This window comes from Nothobranchius furzeri, chromosome 5, assembly GCF_043380555.1.
Source record: "Nothobranchius furzeri strain GRZ-AD chromosome 5, NfurGRZ-RIMD1, whole genome shotgun sequence".
Lineage (NCBI taxonomy): Eukaryota > Metazoa > Chordata > Actinopteri > Cyprinodontiformes > Nothobranchiidae > Nothobranchius > Nothobranchius furzeri.
Genome location: NC_091745.1, coordinates 64,528,461 through 64,542,523, shown reverse-complemented (window position 1 = coordinate 64,542,523; position 14,063 = coordinate 64,528,461). Strand labels below are relative to the sequence as shown.

Genomic DNA, 14,063 nt, shown 5'->3' with positions numbered 1-14,063 from the left:
GTTTCTCATCTGTTATCCACAGAATTTAGCTCCACCCACTAGTAAAATTATGATCTTTTATAGATTCTGCTGTTTTAGATTCTTATCTCAACATATCCTGCGGTGTTTTAACGCCAGCACCTCGTGATGAGAAGGATCCGAGCACGGGCCGCAGACCCGCTGGTGGGTCATGGCTCCTCTAGATTTAGGCGTCTGCACTCACGTGATGTGGTCGCATTCAGATTTTATTATAAGGTAAAAAGCTGAGAAACAACAGATCAAAGCAGTGATGATCACTCTGTTTCCATGGCGATGGGTTTGAGAGGTAATGAGGGAGCACTTAAACGCTAACAGCTGCTTGCATTTTTCTCTTTAGGCCGTTTTCATACAGCAGAGAGCATCGTGACATTCCCGCTGCTGCTGCGTCTCCTGAAGCTGCTCTGATGCTTTTAACGATTCCTTCAAAGGTCGACGGATGTAGAGTTTAGATCATCACTGTCACTGGCTGACATTTTGTTTTTGTTTTTTCCTCACAGTTATGTTTCGCCTCTATGACACGGATGGAAACGGGTCTTTGGACAGCTCGGTAAATATTCTGCCGAACTCCTTCTAGATTATCGTTACAGGTCCCATCAAACCATTTCTGTTGTTGAATAAGCATCAGGATTAGTACCTTCATCTTAAACCGGCCATATCCAGATTTATGCATGCCTACTGCCCCCCTGGTGGTGGATTTACATGTGGCACGCGCCAGTTTTATATCACTGTCGTTGTTTTATTGTTATACACAATACAATATTATATAATGGTTATGTTAATATTAGACCAAAAATTGTTTCATTTTAAAAACTTTGTTTATTATTTCTTTTTTCAGGGTTTAAATGATTTTCAGAGAGGAAAAATCTGATTATTTAAAAAAATTGTATTCCATATTTTACCAAGTAAAACAATTTTTCAAGAGAGATCAGGCAAATAATGCTATAAATACAACAATTAACTCTTTCAATTGCCATTCAGTTCCTCAGTGGAGGATATTTCTGTGCTGTCATTGAAATATTCTCCTGACCTAAATGAAGTAAATAAACTAAACAAAGAAAAAGCATCACTAAACCATAAAAAAATTCCAACAAACATGGAGATTTTTCATAAACACTACATTACATCGTCGTCGTCGCCTTCGTCTTCCTCCGCTTATCTGGGTCCGGGTCGCAGGGGCAGCATCCCAACTAGGGAGCTCCAGACCGTCCTCTCCCCGGCCTTCTCCACCAGCTCCTCCGACAAGACCCCAAGGCGTTCCCGGACCAGATTGGAGATGTAACCTCTCCAACGTGTCCTGGGTCGACCTGGGGGCCTCCTGCCGGCAGGACATGCCCGAAACACCTCCCCAGGGACCTCCCCGAATGTCCGAGCTCCTCACCCTATCTCTAAGGCTGAGACCGGCCACCCTACGAAGGAAACTCATTTCGGCCGCTTATATCTGCGATCTCGTTCTTTCGGTCATTACCCAAAGCTCATGACCATAGGTGAGGATTGGGACGTAGATCGACCGGTAAATCGAGAGCCTGGCTTTCTGGCTCAGCTCCCTCTTCCCCACGACAGATCGGCTCAGCGTCCGCATCACTGCAGACGCCGAACCAATCCGCCTGTCCATCTCCTGATCCCTCCTACCCTCACTCGTGAACAAGACCCCGAGATACTTAAACTCCTCCACTTGAGGTAGGACCTCTCTCCCGACCAGGAGTTGGCAAGCCACCCTTTTCCGGTCGAGAAGCATGGTCTCAGATTTGGAGGTGCTGATCCTCATCCCAGCCGCTTCACACTCGGCCACGAACCTACCCAGCAAGAGCTGAAGGTCAGTCCTGGATGAAGCTAGGAAGACCACATCATCCGCAAAAAGCAGAGACGAGATTCTCCTGCCACCAAACTCGACACACTCCACACCACGGCTGCGCCTAGAAATTCTGTCCATAAAGGTAATGAACAGAACCGGTGACAAAGGGCAGCCCTGGCGGAGTCCAACCCTCACCGGGAACAGGTCTGACTTACTACCGGCTATGCGGAGCAAACTCACACTCCTCTGGTAAAGGGTGTCATGTTGTGTGGTAGATGCCTAACCCACGACATACAGAATCAGTCCACAGAGTCAAAGAAGATCGCAAACAATAATTTATTAGAAAAGGAGAACAGAAGGAGCTGCTAGGAAGTCTAGCAGTATTCGGCAGAGAAGCGAGGTTCGGGTGTGGAGAATCCTGGAGGAACAGGGAGAGTTAGGTCTGGCACTCGGAAATCTGAATGTTGGATCTGATGGAACTTACAGGTTGGAGGTGAGACCTCGTGAGAGAGGGAGGAGGGACCGGTCTGGGGAGGGCAGGAGGCTTACTGGAGGCTGATGAGCTTGGAGTCCAAATGAGGAGGGAGCTGAGCATGAAGGGTAATGGTGATCCAGGAGGGAGGGTGGGCAGCCTGGAGTGGGAAGACCAGAGGAGGACGCTGAGAGACGAGTGGACAGTGAAGAAACCAGGTTGGTAGCAGCAAACGAGGTGAACTGATAGGTGATATCTGCAGGAGGCAAAACAAGCAGTCAAAAACACAGAGATCTCAAAAATCAAAAATCCATTACCCAGAAATTCTCAAAATCAAAGCTTAGTTTGGATTTGGCTGTTAGGAGAAATACCCAAGTTGAGTTAATCATCCAGCGAAGTGAAGGCGTCTCTCAGGAGCTTAAATATCCCTGGCCAGCTAATCAGCAGATTACCTGCAGCCTCCCAACTTCCAGGCACGCCCACCTGCAGAGGAGAGATGAGACTCTACACCAATTAGTGTGTGAAAAAAAAACCCAGACCGTGACAGTACCCCCCCCCTCAAGGGACGCCACCCGGCGTCCTGGCAGAGGAGGAGGAGGCGGAGGAGGAGGCAGACCGGGCAGCCTCAAAATCCCTAATGAGGGAGGGGTCGTCAATCCAGGACCCCGGGACCCATTGCCTGTGCTCGGGCCCATAGCCCTCCCATTCCACCAGATACTGGAGACCTCGGCCACGACGCCTAACGTCCAGGAGGCGCCGGACCCGAAAACCGAGACCCCCATCAGCCAACCGAACCGGAGGAGGAGGAGCAGGAGGAGGGCAAAGGGGACTGGAGGAGACAGGCTTCAGGAGGGAAACATGAAAAACCGGATGTACCTTCATATGAGGGGGAAGCTCCAAACGGACAGACGAGGGATTGATGATTGAGGAGATGGTGAAGGGGCCGATGAACTTGGGGGACAATTTCTTGCAGTGGCCCTTCAACGCAATATCCCGGGTCGACAGCCAGACGCGCTGACCAGGCACATAGACTGGAGCCGGCCTCCGGTGACGGTCGGCCAAACGCCGGTTACGGTCAGCAGTCCTTTGCAGGGCCTTCTGCGTGGCTGACCAGGTACGCTTTGCACTCCTGAGGAACTGGGGAATGGAGACGACTGAGGAGGGAAACTCAGAAGGGAACAGGCAGGGCTGAAAACCAAGGGAGACCTCGAAAGGAGACAACCCGGTAGAAGAGGAGACATGTGAGTTATGGGCGTATTCGATCCAGGGTAGTTCTAAACTCCAGCGGGAGGGGTTGGAGGAACATAAACAACGGAGCATGGCACCTAGTTCCTGATTCATCCTCTCACACTGGCCATTAGATTGAGGATGAAATCCGGAGGTGAGGGCGACCTTGGCCCCGAGACAGGCGGCAAAACCCTTCCAGACTCGAGAAATGAACTGGGGACCTCGATCAGAGAGTATTTCGAACGGAATGCCATGTAACCTAAAAACGTGTTTCACCAAAAGTGCAGCTGATTCTGCAGCTGAAGGGAGGGCCTTTAAGGGGATGAGATGGCAAGCCTTAGAAAAACGGTCAACTACTGTCATGATTACTGAGAAGCCACGAGAAGGAGGCAGGCCAGTTACAAAATCCATGGCGATGTGGGACCATGGTCTAGACGGAACGTGTAATGGGTTGAGTAAGCCAGAGGGTGATTGATTACTGGTCTTATTGCGGGCACAGGTCTGGCAGGCGGCAATGTACTCCTTAGTGTCCTTAAACATAGTTGGCCACCAAAAAGTCCGTCTGATCAATGCTACCGTACGACTAACCCCAGGATGGACAGAAAACCTAGCTGTATGCCCCCAGTGGATTACCTTGCTTCTGACCGAAGGGGGAACAAATAATGTGTTTGGGGGTACCTTGCTTGGGCCCGGAGTGGTCTTGAGGGCCTCAAGTACTTGGTCTCGGACCTCCCAGGTTACGGACCCAATGACACAGTCAGGAGGGAGAATGGATGCTGGTTCTGGATTGGAGTCAGCCGAAAACTGTCGGGATAGGGCGTCCGGTTTGATGTTCTTAGTGCCTGGTCTGTAAGAGAGGACAAAATGGAACCGTGAAAAGAACAAGGACCACCTAGACTGTCTGGGATTCAACCTCTTTGCCTCCTTCAAATAGGCGAGGTTTTTGTGGTCTGTCCATATGATGATGGGGTGCTCAGCTCCCTCCAACCAGTGCCTCCACTCCTCCAGGGCGAGTTTCATGGCCAGGAGCTCCCGGTCCCCCACATCATAGTTTCTCTCGGCTGGGGAGAGGCGCCGGGAAAAAAAAGCACAGGGGTGGAGACGGTGGTCTGAGGGAGAAACCTGGGATAGGACGGCACCCACACCTGTATCCGATGCATCCACCTCGAGTGTGAATTGCCGAGAGGAATCTGGTCGGGTAAGAACCGGTGCTTGAGTAAACTTGTCTTTGAGTGCAGAGAAGGCACTCTCGGCTGTGGAATCCCAAACAAAAGGTCTCTTGATGGAGGTTAACCGAGTCAGCGGACTGGCAATCTGGCTGTAGCCCTTAATGAAACATCTGTAGAAATTTGCAAAACCCAGAAATCTTTGCAGCTCCTTACGTGTTGTGGGTGTTGGCCAGCTCTGTACCGCTTGGACCTTCTCAGGATCTGGTCCCAGTCTCCCACTCTCCAGAACAAAACCCAGGAACTTCACACTCGGGACATGGAATTCACACTTCTCCGCTTTCACGTAGAGGCGATTTTCCAAAAGGCGGTGGAGAACAGCACGGACATGTTTGGAATGCTCTTCAGGTGTCCTCGAAAAAATCAAGATATCATCAAGATACACAGTAACAAACTTGTTCACAAAATCAGCCAAAACCGAGTTCACCAAAGACTGAAAAACAGCTGGGGCATTGGTGAGCCCAAACGGCATTACCAAATACTCAAAATGTCCCACTGGTGTCTTAAATGCCGTCTTCCATTCATCACCCTCCTTTATTCGGACGAGGTGGTATGCGTTCCTCAGGTCGAGTTTGGTGAAGATGGAGGCATCTTGTACAGGCTCAAAGGTTGACGATAACAAAGGTAATGGATATTTGTTTCTTACTGTTATCTGGTTGAGTCCTCGATAGTCGATACATGGTCGGAGAGTGCCATCCTTCTTTGTAACAAAGAAGAACCCCGCTCCCAGAGGGGATGTAGACGGTCGGATTATGCCAGCTGAGAGTGATTCTGAGATGTATTTTTCCATACACTCACGTTCTGGTCTTGAGATGTTGTAGAGACGGCTAGATGGAAGAGGAGCTCCAGGAAACAAGTCTATAGCACAATCAAAAGGCCTATGGGGGGGTAAGGAGGAAGCTTTATCCTTTGAAAATACCTGCAGTAGGTCGAAATATTCCTTGGGGACACCAGTGAGATCGGGAGGTGGTTGTTCAGGGGTTCTGCACTCAGAGCGGATCTGAGCTGTGCCCAGACAGGAAACGTGACATTGGTTGCTCCATTCCTCCACCCTGTTAGACACCCAGTTGATGCGGGGATTGTGGAGACTTAACCAGGGATGCCCCAATACGATTTCTGACTGGTGACATGGAAAAACAAAAAAGGTCAGTGATTCATGATGATTGCCAGAGATCGAGAGGTTAACCGGAACAGTTTTATGGGTTATAGAGGTTAGGAAGCTGCCATCTAAAGAAACAACCCTCGTTGGGGCCTCGAGTGGAATAGTGGTTATGCCGAGCCGATCAACTAGTTGGTCTAATAGGTTCTGTTCACATCCAGAGTCAATCAGGGCTCGGGTGGATATTGAGGTTTTACTGAAGGTTAAAAAACAGTCTAAAGCACACCGAGACTTCATGAGTGCAGATGAACCGCCCACCAGTATCCTAGGTTCTACTGGTGGGCTCTGGAGTTTAAAGTCTTGGGACAGTCAGACACGAAATGGCCAGCTAGGCCACAGTACAAACAAAGACCAGATCTCATTCTTTTATCTCGTTCCTCCTGGCTTAGTCTAGCCCGGCCCAACTGCATGGGTTCGCTGGGGAGAGAGGATGGTGCTGGTTGGGCCGCCCTGGACTGAGTATGGGTCTGAAGATGAAAAAACGAATTGTTACCTTTATGACGGTCATTCAGTCTCCTCTCGATCCGGTGGCAGAGCATTATCAAGTCCTCCAGGTTTGTGGGTTCCTGGCAGAAAGCCAGCTGGTCTTGGAGGCGCTCGTTTAAGGCTTGTGAAAACGCCCCTTTTAATGAATCCTCGTCGAGAGTGGAAGCCGATGCCAGGGTCCTAAACTCGATGGCGAAGTCAGCCACTGATTGCTTGCCTTGTCGGAGGTTCCAGAGCCGTTTTGCTAGCTCTGAGGCGGGCTCGGATTTGTCAAATGTCAAGTTAAACTCGGATAAAAACTCAGTAAATGGGCCCGCAAGGAAGTTCGGAGAGCGGCTCTTGGCTTCTGCCCACCTGAGGGCCTTGCCGCGCAGTAATCCGACAATGTAGGAAATCTTGGCTGCGTCGGTTGCAAAAGATTCCGGGGAGCGTTGGAAAGCCAAGTTACACTGGAGGAGGAAACCTCTACAAACGTTTCGATCCCCGTCGAACGTCTCGGGGGGAGGAGACAAGGCAACCCGGAAGTTGGGCGGGATGGATGGTGCCGAGGTAACGGGTCCGGGCGGACTCGGAGCAGGAGGAGCAGAGGGTTCCGGATTGGTGAGCTGTTCACTTAATTGTTTAACCATCGCACCCAACTGAAACAGAGTCTGGTTAGCGTCTGACAGTTGTTTGGTGAGGGAATGAAGGGCTAAACTGCGTTGTGATAAGGTTTCGGTGATAACAGGTGGAACTGATTCGGTACTGAGGTTAGGATTCAGGCTGGATGATTCTGTCATGTTGTGTGGTAGATGCCTAACCCACGACATACAGAATCAGTCCACAGAGTCAAAGAAGATCGCAAACAATAATTTATTAGAAAAGGAGAACAGAAAGAGCTGCTAGGAAGTCTAGCAGTATTAGGCAGAGAAGCGAGGTTCGGGTGTGGAGAATCCTGGAGGAACAGGGAGAGTTAGGTCTGGCACTCGGAAATCTGAATGTTGGATCTGATGGAACTTACAGGTTGGAGGTGAGACCTCGTGAGAGAGGGAGGAGGGACCGGTCTGGGGAGGGCAGGAGGCTTACTGGAGGCTGATGAGCTTGGAGTCCAAATGAGGAGGGAGCTGAGCATGAAGGGTAATGGTGATCCAGGAGGGAGGGTGGGCAGCCTGGAGTGGGAAGACCAGAGGAGGACGCTGAGAGACGAGTGGACAGTGAAGAAACCAGGTTGGTAGCAGCAAACGAGGTGAACTGATAGGTGATATCTGCAGGAGGCAAAACAAGCAGTCAAAAACACAGAGATCTCAAAAATCAAAAATCCATAACCCAGAAATTCTCAAAATCAAAGCTTAGTTTGGATTTGGCTGTTAGGAGAAATACCCAAGTTGAGTTAATCATCCAGCGAAGTGAAGGCGTCTCTCAGGAGCTTAAATATCCCTGGCCAGCTAATCAGCAGATTACCTGCAGCCTCCCAACTTCCAGGCACGCCCACCTGCAGAGGAGAGATGAGACTCTACACCAATTAGTGTGTGAAAAAAAAAACCAGACCGTGACAAAGGGACTGAATGGCCCTTAACAAAAGGCCACCCACCCCATACTCCTGGAGCGTCCCCCACAGGGACCAAAAATTGTTTCATTTTAAAAACTTTATTTATTATTTCCTTTTTCAGGCTTTTTAATGATTTTCAGAGGAAAAATCTGATTATTTTAAAAAATTGTATTCCATATTTTACCAAGTAAAAAAAAAATTTCAAGAGAGATCCAGCAAATACTGCTATAAATACAACAATTAACTCTTTAAATTGCCATTCAGTTCCTCAGTGGAGGATATTTCTGTGCTGTCATTGAAATATTCTCCTAACCTAAATGAAATAAATAAAACAAAGAAAAATCCTCACTAAACCATAAGAAATTCCAACAAACATGGATATTTTTCATAAACACATTACATCATAACACAAAACTTCCAATAAAAAAAGATAATGCAGTTTTCATTTCTATTACTGATGGTTATTAGTTCTATTTATATTGAAAATAATCTTTTTGAAGTCGTTTTTCTATTTTATTCCCTGAAGCATACAGGGCTGTGAATTTTTGCTTCAGTCCTGATCAAAAGTTTAAGACCACTTGAAAAATGGCCAAATGTTTTTTTTTAAGTTTAAGATGTTTTCTACTCGACCACAGTGGAGGTGGCGCCATAATGGGCTAGGGTGCTTTTTCCTTCAGTGAAATAATGGAGCTTCAGGAGGTGCAGGGGCATCGACAGGCCCAAAGTTAAAGTGCTGCTCAGAAAATGTTTTGTTTTACTCCTGTTGTGTCTTGTTGCACATTGAGGCGCTACTTAGAACCTTGTTAAGATTACACCATGCAAAATATGATTTTTGACAATAGGTTTTGTTTTCTTTTTCAGAATAAAATAATCATTGTGTAAGATATGTGGCATTATTTGCACAAGCGTTCACTTCTATTCACAATTCTTGTTCCAGAGTTTCCAATTCAACGAAGAGAAAAAAAAATTTATTGGCGTACTTGAAAAATGCTAGTTTCCCTGGATTGTACAAAATATGTTAACCTGGATTAAATTTCCACAGTAAAACTTGCAGATATTCAGGTTTGCTGCTCCTGCTTTGCCTGAGAAAAACAGATTAACACCAACAATTACCAAACCAGTTTGTTTACAGTAAAATACGACCATATCAGACAATAATAATAATAATAAAGACATAATGGTTGCACAAAGCACATGCTGCTTCTATGAGAGTTCAGAATTGCAGCAATTTCTTTCTGAGAAAATGCATTATTAGTCATTTTGAGGAGTAAAATGCCGATTCCAGTTTTCTTATTTTGTTGTTTTGAGTTTCCAGTCCCTTCAGGAAAACCTTTAGGGATTCAGCCCTGCATGCTGTAGTCTGACATTCATAGTAAACAGAGAGCATAGTACAGCACATGACTAAAAAACAAGCAGATCATGTAAGGCGTGAACCTGTTTATGAATGAAAAACACTCGTGTGTAGGTGTTATGATGTACGACAGGGCGGAGGGCTGCAATTAAAGGCTAAATCAGAGCGAGAGAGACAGATGGGCTTTCTGATTATTGCTAATCATTCCTTAACCATTAAAAACAGAACAGAAAAAGTATCAATGGGGCACTTTTTTAACCAGAATCTTAGATGTGATTTTAAAAGTGCATCATAATTCAGTCTGCCACCAGATAAAAATGTGGCTCCTCTCTGCCCCTGAACAGCAACCATTGTAATTAAGCCATCAGGCTGGGAACAAGTCCCACATCGCCTTTGTTTCCCTCTGCTGCTCACGTTCCCAACCTGCTATTACTGGCTGCTGATCAGTCGGTTTGCTCCCCATAAAAAGGTAAATACAGTGTTTTTGTGCCTGTTAATGACTGTCTGTGTTTTTTACTGCAGGAGCTGGAACAAATTATCTCTCAGATGATGCGTGTGGCGGAGTACCTGGAATGGGACGTGACTGAACTCAAACCAGTGAGGGTTTCACGGACACACAAGCTACAAAAATAGCATGAAATCAAATCTTCCGTCACCTGAATGTGATCGTTTCAATCCTTGTGCATCACTGTGGACTTTGTTTCCTATTCACCGCTTTTGTTGGAGCACATTTTATGTAACAATTCAAGTTTATTCATTTATTTCGTCCCAGTTCACAACAAGAGTCATTTCAAGGCATTTTACAAAGCAGACATTCCAGTTGAGCCAGTTTAACAGTGCACTGAGTTCAGATTATGCCAATTAGTTCAATGTTTCTTATCTAAGGAAGTCACTGGCTTGTGTCAGAGACTTTACAGCAACCCTCACACTAAGCAAGCATGTGCAGTGGAGAGGAAATCTCCCCTTTAACAGGAAGAAACCTCCATGTGTGCTCCAGGAAACTGCCATAAAAGATATATTTTACAATGTAGACAGTTTTGTCCCTGATCGTGGCTGAGGGGTAGAAACATATCTATAATTAATACACAATACGTTCAAATCTGACTGAAGCTTTTTGGTTTATAATCGGTTCTTATTTGAACTGTAGATCCTTCAGGAAATGATGCAGGAAATCGACTACGATCGCGACGGCACAGTGTCCCTGGATGAGTGGATCCAGGGAGGACTGACCACCATCCCCCTGCTGGTTCTGTTGGGTCTGGAGACGGTGAGTCCACGAATAGCTGACATTACTGAAACTAATCACCAACAAGTAAAAAAATAAGTTAAAGGCACTTCAGCACTTGGTAAAATGTTTTCATCAGAAGAAAGTTCAAGTCTCTGCCGTGTTTGGTTAATCGCTGCAGGAATTGAGAGATGAACTTTTGAGTTTGGACTAAACCTGAAGTGATGAAGACGCTGAGTTGAAAGGCAAAGCTTTTGATTTGTTGGCCTGTTAACCTTCCAAATCGCAGGTCATGACATTTAAATGGAGACTGAAAGGATGTGATGCTGGAAGCAGGTTTTTAGCTCCAGAAGGAGCTGGAGATATCACCAGAACAGGTCTTTTTGGGCTTCCTGTCTGATCTGTCTGTGGTTACCCATAGTTCTGGACGATATTTGTTGTCTTCTTTTAGTCGTCAATGAAAATGTTGATCAATATTCATCATAATTTAGTCTTTACACAAATTTACTAATTTAACAACAACAAATTTCTTTTCATTTTGTTTTTGTTCACAAAAATTCATTTGTCACAAAAAAGAAGAAAACGAAAATATTTCGTCAACAACACCGATGGGTCTGACTTTGGTTAATAAAATATTTTATACTTTCTCAGTTATTCATCCTTTTTCAAATTTTCAGCCCAATGGAAATCCATCCATCCATTTCCTGACCCGCTTGTCCACGTGGGGTTGCCGGGGGGGGGGGGGGGGGGGGGGGGGGGGGGGAGTGGGGGGGGGGGGCGGGCTGGTGCCTACCTCCGGCAGTCAATGGGCAATCAGGCAGGGTACACCCTGGACATAGAGCCAGTCCATCGCAGGGCAACACAGAGACACACAGGACAAACAATCACACACACACACACACACACACACACACACACACACTCACACACACACACACACACACACACACACACACATACACACACACTCACACACACACACACACACACACACACACACACACACACACACACCAATTAACCTAACAGTCATGTTTTTGGACTGTGGGAGGAAGCCGGAGTACCCGGAGAGAACCCACGTATGCACAGGGAGAACATGAAAACTCCATGCAGGAAGATCCCAGGCCGGGAAGCGAACCCAGGACCTTCTTGCTGCAAGGCAACAGCTCTAACCACTGCGCCACTGCGCAGCCCCCCCAATGGAAATACATGCCAAAAATAAAAATACAATCTTTAGCGATTTGAAATTTAACTACTTCACCACACATCCACCTGGAGACAGTCACAAGACATCCAGCTGTTACCAAAGCTGAACTCATCAGATAAATGCTAAATGACCTGTATTTGTATAACGCCTTAGGGTTCTACAATCCTCCAAGGCGCTCGTCACACAGTCATTCACTCATTCACACACACACACACGCACGCACGCACACACACACATTCACACGTTGGTGAGAATGAGCTACAATGTAGCTACAGCTTCCCGCTGTTGGAGAACCAGCATAAAACAAACATGCACATGAGCTCCAATCTCTTCTGCGCAAATGAGATGTGCTTCTTTTTTCTCTTGTTGCCATTTTGAGTGTGTTTGTGTGTGTTGTGTGTATTTATTTTATTTACGTACAGAATAACTTTGCCGAGTTCAACCTTTGCAGTCTTCTGCAGGAATGGAGGCCCGACTGACTGATAAACTAAAAACAATGCTTCATGAAACACCTGGACCTGCTCCGCCACCAAAATAAATAACGTCACATGACCTGCGTTCCTCCTGAAACCTGAAACAAGTAAATCACTCCATCTGCAACGCACTGATGGGAGGACTTAGGCTTATTAAATGTGTTTACACCGTTACTGACACAGACGTCAACCTCCATACTTGATGTACTTTTACTTCATTAGATTACTACAGGTAACATTTTATATCTAGATTACAGAATTATTTTGAGATGATTAAAAAGGAAGAGTTTGGATATAAAGTCTCAAGAAAAGATGCAGCAGAATTGTTTCCTGGGAGACTTGGCAGTTTTACGTGATTCAAAGACTTGTTTTATAGAAAGGAGAATAGTCAATATGAGAACAAGTGAAACGGGTTTGAACAAGAGAAGAGACTAGTTCAGTGCAAAGTGTTGTAAGAAAAAGCAGTACGAGATCTGATCAGGAAACCAACAATTAAAGCTCTCAAATGGACAAAATACATCCAAAGTCTTTTTAGCTGCAGGGGAAAATCCACTGCAGAAAATATGGCTTTTATTTATTATTACATTTATACAAATAAACTCTTGAACACAGACATGAGTAGTAGAGGTCGACTTAAACATCGGGCCAACATTTACTGTTTTCATACCTTGGCCAATATTTGTCCTTAGTAAAGCTTATTTAAAGTCAGGCACATCCTCCGGCAGCCCGATGACGTTCACTAATAACATCTGCATAATAAATACTCTAATTTAACTTTATTTAGATGTCTGACTTTAACACTGAGCAGTGCACAAAGTTCAGATTTAACAGTTATTTAAATTCAGAGTTCAAAACTGATTCAGTACCAGAAAGTTTGTGCATCAGCTGTTGTTATTAGTGACATTTAGCATGAAAATAAGGTGGAAAATGTTTAGATATCCGCCATTAAAAATGGCCTATAAAAATCGGCTGTACACCTTGTTTCCTACATGTCGGCATCAGTAATAAAAAAAACAATATCGGTTAAGCTCTAATGAGTAGCTGCACTAGAAGCGTGGTTACATCCACCAAATGATGAGGTTACTCTAACTCCACCCAGCTAGGACCTCTGGCTTGTTACCCAAACATGTTTTGGCGGCCGAAGGATCAGGTCTTCTTTTTGCAGATGATACGGTCCTGTTGACTTCATCATAACATGATCTTCATGCTCTCAATCGAGCGGTTTGCAACTGAGTGGGAAGCAGCTGGGATGAGATTCAGCTCTTCTAAATCCAAGACCATGGTCTTGAGAAAAGGTTAGAATGCCTTCTCCAGGTCAGGGATGAAGTCCTGCCTCAAGTGGAGGAGCTTAAGTCTCTTGAGGTCTTGTTCACGAGTGAGGGAAAGCTTGCTAGGTGGATTGGTGCTGCATCTGCAGTGATGCGAGCATTGTAGCGGTCTGTCATGGTGAAGAACTAGCTCAATTCACCTCAAAGGTCCTAGATGTTTTGTTAAACCTACTATTTGCATCTTATTCTTAGGTCCGATTTGTTGCTAAACGTACAAGGTTAGCAGTTGTGTCACATCCGAGCATTATGCGAGCATGACTCGTGGGCTTTGCTCTGCGAGGATATCGTACTCTTGCTGAATGCTATGAGTGAAAAAGTCGCACAGATGTACGAAACAATAGCAAAAGTGTCATGCTACCAAAACTACAGTACAATAATAATGAGTTTGTTTTTTGTGACGCTGTTTGCATTGCAGCACAATATTAAACCATCTCAGTTAAAATTAATCTGCACAATGATTGTTTCATTACTTTATCCAAAACTTGCACGTTTCTTCCGTCACTTCCTGCAGGTGTAAATTTACTTTATCAGTTTCCCCTTTAATCTTTATTTACCGTCATCTCAGATGACT

General features: G+C 45.7%; 1 protein-coding gene and 1 long non-coding RNA gene across 3 annotated transcripts in view; one reads left to right on the top strand and one right to left on the bottom strand.

Annotated features, from left to right (window-relative positions):
- dgkb (diacylglycerol kinase, beta) overlaps window positions 1–14,063 on the top strand; it is a 115,016-nt gene that overhangs the window by 19,911 nt on the left and 81,042 nt on the right. For both annotated transcript variants that reach the window (XM_015949822.3, XM_015949821.3), the window contains 3 exons: window positions 516–565; window positions 9,782–9,856; window positions 10,407–10,526. In XM_015949822.3, the coding sequence (XP_015805308.3) occupies window positions 516–565; window positions 9,782–9,856; window positions 10,407–10,526 (245 nt within the window). The remainder of the gene's footprint in view (window positions 1–515; window positions 566–9,781; window positions 9,857–10,406; window positions 10,527–14,063) is intronic.
- LOC139069861 (uncharacterized) lies at window positions 2,128–2,797 on the bottom strand. Its single transcript, XR_011520529.1, has 2 exons — window positions 2,654–2,797; window positions 2,128–2,538 (listed from the first exon to the last, which is right to left on the bottom strand). It is a non-coding gene; the product is annotated as an uncharacterized lncRNA (long non-coding RNA).